The 8267-nt window shown below is 40.2% G+C and overlaps 1 protein-coding gene across 1 annotated transcript; it reads left to right on the forward strand.

The window, feature by feature from the left end:
- The first annotated feature begins 6974 nt into the window (after nucleotides 1-6974).
- LOC117880005 (2-oxoglutarate receptor 1-like) lies at nucleotides 6975-7988 on the forward strand. Its single transcript, XM_034775672.1, has one exon. The coding sequence runs from the start codon at nucleotides 6975-6977 to the stop codon at nucleotides 7986-7988; it is 1014 nt and encodes a 337-aa protein (XP_034631563.1).
- Nucleotides 7989-8267: the final 279 nt, after the last annotated feature.

Below are 8267 nucleotides of genomic sequence, written 5' to 3' on the forward strand. Positions count from 1 at the left end.
GTCCCTTCTGGTCTTAAAATCCGTGAATCTCTATGAAATGAAAGTGTGGCCACATTGAAAATGGAGAGGTAAATGGAGAAAATACTAGTGAAATGGCCATGGGAGTTTATAAATAATATGCAGAAAGTTCCTGAGCTATTTAGGATGCCTGAGTAGGTCCAGGTTGATGTTAGCATAGACTGTATCTAATCTTGCACGGTCAATGACTGCACTATGGAACACTGCAAAAGCTGAGAACATCCCATGTCTATTATATGGATTATTACATCACTATTATGCAGTAGTGGGTTAAATAATACAAAGAGATTTGTGAATATTTTCACAAATAAGCATGGCAATTTTGCCCGGTGTTATTTGTCAGCTCCTACTATTTGTTGTTCCAAAGTACAGAACAAGGAGTAATGGTCTCAAGTTGCAGTGGGGGAGGTTTAGGTTGGATATTAGGGGGAAAAAATTAATTAGGAGGGTGGTGAAGCACTGGAATGGGTTACCTAAGGAGGTGGTAGAATCTCCTTCCTTAGAGGTTTTTAAGGTCAGGCTTGACAAAGCCCTGGCTGGGATGATTTAGTTGGGGATTGGTCCTGCTTTGAGCAGGGGGTTGGACTAGATGACCTCCTGAGGTCCCTTCCAACCTTGATATTCTATGATTCATGGACTGAAGTTTGTTTGAATGAACTTGGTGAACAGTTACAAATACCATATATAGCTATATAAATCAGCACGGATTTGCAGACATTTTGAAGGATTAAATTTGTTGAATAATTTGGGTCTGATTCACTGCTGCATTACGCTTTATGCCAGTGTAAAACAATTTGGAAGTAATTGGTCACATCTCCAGTCTCAGGGTTTTTGTTTGGTGTTTTTTTTTTTCCCCCAGGAGAAAGGAAAATAATGCCTTCAAATGAGCAACAGTTCTAGATTTAAGTTCCATGTCTCCAAATGAGCAGGCCATTTAATCACAATGAATAATTCCACCTCATCTAAGCCTTTCCCTTTTCAAGGATAACAACTTCTCAGCTGTAGGCTTAAGTTTGCACATATTTAACTAAAAGTCAAATCTAGAACTGCTGATCCCTTGAAGGTAGTATTTTCTTCCTCATGAAAAAAGAAACCTGAAACTGCAGAAGTGACCAAGTATTTTGAAATAATAGGGTTGGGTTAGCTTGTGTGGTCTTTCCTTCTGCATCATCCAGCAGATGACTGGCACCCAGCGATCAGAAAGACCTGCTGCAAAATGTGTACAAACACTGATTCCATATGAAAGATCTGTACCAGTTCACATTCTCAGTCAGCATCACACTAGAAAGACAAATGAGTCACTCTGTCTAATATCTCTCTGGATACTTCTCCCCTCACCATACTATCTGAGCACTCTGTGACATGCATGCCAAGGTTTCCTTGCAATGCCACTGATATGAATGGCACAAGGAGGATAAGGAAGAAATCAGGCTTATAGTGCACCTGACAGTGTATGCATGCCATGGATGCAGACTTTCCAAAACCAATATGCTGGAGGCACTTCTAGGAGCCCCTTGCTAAAATTCCACCCCAACCTGAAAGGATTGTTGAGGTGACTTCCCATTATCTGATGCAATTCACTTTTCTGTTGTTCTTGCTCATAAAGTACTTCTGCAGAGCACATTTTTGCCTTTAGGATGCCCCGCATTATGCCATATCTCTTATTTTACCAAATGTATCCTGGGGGTGGATACACTCTTATGTCTTCACAAGCTTTCACTCCTTCACTCTCAGTCAAGTCCCACAAGTAGAACACTGTGGCATACTACTGATATACTCACTATATTTTTTTTAGGAATAGTAGTGTGAACATTTCTAAACCTGTGCATTCAGTTCTTCGGGTCATGCCACCTCTCTACTTGGTTATGAAGAAACATTTTCCTTTAACTGGAAAAAACAAATGTATTCCCTGGTTGCATTTCCTTCCCTCTTTGAACACACACTTACCTCTCTGTTGTACAGGCAGGTTATTAAAGGGAAAGAAGGAACATAGTTTGGGGGGCCCTAGAGTAAAATATTGGCAGCACAGCACTGAACCAAAGGAAGATAACTCCCTAGCTAATTCCCTTTTTCAGTGCAGAAATGTCTTGGGGACTCATTGGAGGTTTGAGCTGTGTACATCTTCTGTGTGCACTAAAATAATCTCTCGCCCTAAATAACTACCACCAAAGAGTGCCTGGGAGTGTTTGAATAGACCAGGGACAACCAGTTCAGACAAACTAGACAGGTTACAAGCAGTTTCAGCTGAAGTGATGGATTACATTCTCTCCTGTCCATATGACAGGCACACACACAGCTCCTCTGTACAGGAACTGATACAGGACATCCCGCTGGGGATGAGAGCTGTTCACATTCAGGACTGTGGAGCATGCTCTGGTTTTACTCTAAATATAACAACCGGCACCACTGGAAATGGATTATTCCCAGAGGCAGCTCATTAGGTAAGGTGTTTTGCCTGTGCTTTCACAGACAGTCTCAATATATCTGTTTTATTTTATGGAAAACAAACTTACCACATACTGCTCTGCAATACTCAAGGTTCCAGCTATGAAGAGGTCAGGGGAGATTGTGAAGTATTTACAGGTAAACTACATTTTCTGTTGTTAACATTTTGACATTGGAGTGGAGGAGACTGCTGAGCAGCCATTTGGGCTGTATCAAGAGACTCAAAGTAAGCCCTCCTACTCTTCCTTGACATTTTCAGCTAAGAGCCACAGCAATGAATTATACATGGTAAGAAAAGGAGGGTTCAGCTCTTTCATCTTAAACCTAAAGCTCTTGTTTCTTAAATATGATGTAATATAAAATGAGACAGTCACCTGTCCTTAGCTAAATCCTATTTAATTTACTCAGCTACACATTTGTATGAAATACAGCATTGTCTGCAGCCATTGGACATTCATTTCCATCAGGCACTAATTAAACTGTCACAATGCAAGAGCAAATGTGTTTCCTCCATAAAAGACTCCAATTAAAGACAGGCAATCACAACATTTTAAGTGACTCCAATCAATGGGCTATAGTACAGAATATCACCTCATGGATTTACAGTTGTGACTCCACAATTAAGACTGAAATAATGTTTCTATTCCAGTACTCTAGTTCCCTTTCAGTATGGGTTCTGCTGTTGGATAAATTATTTAAGGTTCATGGTCTGTCTGCACAGTACCTATTTGTCTTCAGCTTGGGATGCAGAATTCCCATTCTGGTCAATTATTCAGAGGTAGAATTGGCTCCAATAGGAACTATTGCCTAATTAGATTTAAGTTTTGGTCAAATTATGTGTAATTCAGAAAACAAAATAATAAAGCCAAGCAGCAGAGCCTGTCTCCTCTTTTTTGTTGCTCCAGTAACAGGTTGTATTACAGCTAATAATGTGACAGACATTCAGAACTGGACATAGGCCAATACATCACACACATTTGCACTGGACACCTCTCAGCACCCCTCATGCTCATCAGCAATAAATTGCTTGCTGATTGATTTGCCTGCAATCTGGCACACCCTAAGGGATTCTTATTTACACGCAGAACAGTGGCAAGGCCTGCTATGTGAGATACTGTGTAAATAAGAAAAGGAATGGCATTTGTGAAAAGCAAGTGAGCCAATCTTTTAGTCAGCAGGGACTGCAGCTTTTGATTGTCACACTCCTCAGTGATGTTAGGGATCTGTTTTGCCCTCTGCATAGCTTTTCGTCTTTGGCATGTTGGCAGCAGGGACAGGCTGGCAGCTGAAAGAGTCTTCTAATAACATCAGTACCCTTCACATTTTTATGACTGTACTTTCTAAGGGCCAGGACCTGTGTGGCATTGAGTATTTCCTGTAAGAGGTAATCCATTGAGACCTTCTGTTGCAGGACTGGACCCTTTGTCATTAACCTGGTTAACACCTAAATCATAGTGATAGATTTAAACTTATTTCAAAATAATATTATAATCTTGTTACCCACTGCCTGCTTCTTTTAACCATATTTCCCTCACTTCCCCTTCATGTAAATGCTGTGTTGTGAGCCATTTCCCTATTAAACCTAAAGCAGGGGTTCTCAGTCTAGGGGTAGCAACCTTCCAGGGAGGTTGTGAACAGATGTCAGAGGGTCACAACTATCCTGCCCTTCTCAGAATTCTAGATGGGAGGGAGATTCCCATATAGAAAATGTTGAGAACCATTGGCCTAAAGACATGTCATTGATTTAGCTAAACCCTCTTTTATACTGTTTCAAACTACAACGTTTTTAAAACACTGGCAAATATTTGACATGCCCCCCTGCACCTAAACTGGTAATCCATTATTTTAACATTTTTAAAATATTCCAATAAAATATTTTTCACAAATTGTAATTAAAATCTTGAACACGGGCTGTGATTTTGTCAGATCTCATAACTCAGTGGAGGTTGTTCTTGGTCAATACTTGGGATATGAAACCTAAAACATGCCCCCTCTCCAACCCTTGATGTTACAGGGGATTAAACTCATAGATTTTAAGGTCAGAAGGGACCATTATAATCTTCTAGTCTGACCTCCTGCACAACTCCTGTAACAAACCCCTGACCTATGTCTGAGCTATTGAAGTCCTCAACTTGTGGTTTAAAGACTTCAAGGTACAGAGAATCCTCCAGCAAGTGACCCGTGCCCCTGCTGAAGAGGAAGGCAAAAATAACCCAGGGCCTCTGCTAATCTGCCCGGGAGGAAAATTCCTTCCTGACCCCAAATATGGCCATCAGCTAAACCCTGAGCATGTGGGCAAGACTCACCAGCCAGCACCCAGGAAAGAATTCTCTGTAGTAACTCAGATCTCACCCTATCTAGTGTCCCATCACAGGCCATTGGGCATATTTACCGCTAATAGTCAAAGCAGCATTCTTCCTCTTGAATTAGTACAGAACGAGTGCCCCAGTGATTGCTATAGGACACTGTGCTATTGGAAGTGGCATCTTGCTGGAAAGAACTGAATCAGGGCTTGGATCACTTGTGGTGATTAAAAATTCCATCACACTTTTCAGAAGAAAGGTGGTATTAGCACAGGGGTATTGACCAAATTCTAACATGAACAATTTTCTTCTTCCTACCTAAATTCCCCCCGTACTTTCAACTGGGCACAGTAGTCTCATTTTCCTAAACTGGGAGTAGTGGTGAGGAAGCTGCTTTTCAAAGGGGAAGGGGAATTATGCCAATGTTTCAGAACAGAATATACAATTTTTATGTCAAGCACCATTATTAAAACCTTGACAGGGCCAAACATATGTATATCAAATAATACTAATAACCCTTTCATTAAACCACTAATTTATCAACTTCATAAACTCTAAGGATCACAGTGTTTCTTCCACATCCAGCTTTTTTAAGAAGGAGAATGAAGAATGTTATCTGAGCACCAATGCCATAAGGGAATACCTGAAGGAGATGAAGACATTCCCTTGCCCAGGGGCTGATTCCATATAAAATGGCTGTTGCTGGCTCCACCTTTTCCCCCTGTCCAGGCCAACACTTCAAATTGTTCAAAGTCTCCACTATTAAAGTACAGGAGTAAATGGGGTCTCATCATGTAAGTTCCAATCCTCTTTCATTTCCCCATTCCATGCCTACTGATCAGCTTTGGCCAATATCTGCATCCATTTTGCCCTAAAGGGAAGAGGTGATGAGCTGACTCAAAGGACATTTGGCTTTACAAAACAAAGGTGCTACTGCAATAGTGCATAATACATTGCTGCTGAATGAGAACATTGTGTGGCCTATTTTTTCCTATTTGTTTTTGACAACATTTGCATCATTTGCATTGGAAATTAAACACAAAAAGTTAAAAATAACAGCATGCCAAAATTAGTGCTGATAGCATCAGCTTGCAGATGCTAGATGACTGGCAAGAAGCTATCCAGATCATTATTAGTTACAGGATAAGTAGATTCCTACTTAACAGCTTAACTTTCCCTGTAGAATCTTAGAGTTATTGATTCAAGTCCAGGTACTGATTCCTAGCCTGGAAAATTATGGTAATAGAAAACCTAATTTTTATTATTTCAAAATAAAATAAAATAAAATAAAAACAGAATTAAGAAAAATCAATGACCTGCTTTTCAAAGATCTCCTGATAACTTCTTGAAACACTAAAGCTATGGAAAATGCCAGAATAGTTAAAAAAGCAGCAAATTGGGCACAGGATTATGATTTTGAAAAAAAAGCAATAAATGATTAATCTGTTTTGTTGGCCAAGGGGGGGAACTTAAGAGATATCATAAAAATAAATGATGAATGTCACCAGACATAGCACTGCTAGGCTGCTTTTCTGCTCCGGCTGGCCCCTGCTGAATGCAACAATAAAAGCTCAAGGAGATTCCCTGACATTATTGAGGGGACTGTTTCATGCCCTAAAACACTGAAACTGCCTTCAGTTGTAAGTGTGGCAGCTTTGTCATTCGTGTGCAGTACCTCTATCTCTGAGACTTACTTTGTAATGCTGAGCTGATCAGTTTAAAAATACCATAAATTGTAACTTCAGAAAACAAAGGTCACCCCATCAGATCAGCTCCCACCAAAGCAACAAGTCCTTTTCTTATTAAAAAAAGATACTACACCTCTACCCAGATATAACACAACCCGATATAACACGAATTTGGATATAACATGGTAAAGCAGTGCTTCGGGCGGGCGGGGCTGCGCACTCCGGTGGATCAAAGCAAGTTTGATATAACGCGGTTTCACCTATAACGCGGTAAGATTTTTTGGCTCTGGAGGACAGCGTTATATTGGGTTAGGGGTGTACTATTAAATTGGGCAGTTATACTGAAGGACTTGATGCTTTTTCAGACCGAAATAGCCTTTATTACAAGTATTTTAACAGACTCTTGTGTTTCGATCTGTGAAAGTCCATTTTATAGTGATATGGTTAAAGCACTGCATTAACTTATTAGTGAAAACTAAACATTTTTCTTTTCTTTACCATTTGCTAAAGCAGTAAGAAAATGGCCATGAATACAACTGAAGACTTAGCCAACTTAACTTCGTTGCAAAGCCTTGCAGATGCTTTCACAAACTGTACCGATGTAGATGTCCTTCTGAAGAATTTCTATCTCCCTCTTATGTATAGCATAATCTTTCTGGTGGGCTTCCCAGGAAATATTATTGCAATTTCTGTATACAGTTTCAAGATGAGGCCGTGGAAGAGCAGCACCATCATTATGTTTAACTTGGCCTTCACAGACTTACTGTACTTAATAAGCCTTCCTTTCCTGATACATTACTATGCCAATGGAGACCACTGGGTCTTCGGAGACTTCATGTGTAAATTTATCCGTTTTGGCTTCCACTTCAACTTGTACAGCAGCATCCTCTTCCTCACTTGCTTCAGCATCTTTCGCTACTTCGTGATTGTCCATCTGATGAAGTTCTTCTCTATTCAGAAAAGGAGATGGGCAGTGGTGGCTTGTGCTGCAGTTTGGGTGATTTCCCTGGTGGCTGTCAGTCCTGTCAACCTTTTAATCACCTCAAAAGAGGACCAAAACAAATCCATTTGCCTGGACCTCACTAGTTCTGACAACTTGGACACTATTAGGTGGTATAACTGGCTTCTGTCTGGGTTAGCCTTCTACCTGCCATTAGTGGTTGTGACTCTGTGTTACACCGTCATTATTTACACTTTGGCTAGAGGGCCTCATACTCATGCTTGTTACAAGCAGAAGGCTCGTAGACTTGCCATTCTGCTCTTGGTGGTCTTTTATGTGTGCTTCCTACCCTTTCATATCTTTAGGGGTGTTCGGATAGAATTACGACTTCAACCAGTTAGCTGCCACATTGAAAACCAAATCCATGCTGCTTACATTGTCTCTAGACCATTAGCTGCACTAAACACGTGTGGTAACCTATTACTTTATGTTGTGATGGGAGACAACTTCCAGCAAGCCATCCTTTCTCTTTCAAGATGCAAGTTAAACAACTATGTGCAGCACACCGGGAGCAACAGTGATGTGAATAAGTAAGTCATCCTTTTGAAAAAGAAGCATAGAAGCATTTGATTGAACATGTCCTGTAATCTATTTTATGTTCAATTTTATTTGTTTCCTAATAAAATTGCAGGTGGCCTCTCTGCCTCTCCAAAATAGCACCCCAAAACTGCGGAGTTTTAGGATTAGGCTATATGTATGTCATGGTTAATAGGTGATTTGTATTACTTTGAAATTAAACTTTTTATTTGTTTATTTTATTTTATTTTTGAGGAAACACTTATGGAGTTGGTCAGAAATTACCTGAGTAGCCCA

The sequence above is a fragment of the Trachemys scripta genome, chromosome 1 (genome assembly GCF_013100865.1).
Source record: "Trachemys scripta elegans isolate TJP31775 chromosome 1, CAS_Tse_1.0, whole genome shotgun sequence".
NCBI lineage: Eukaryota > Metazoa > Chordata > Testudines > Emydidae > Trachemys > Trachemys scripta.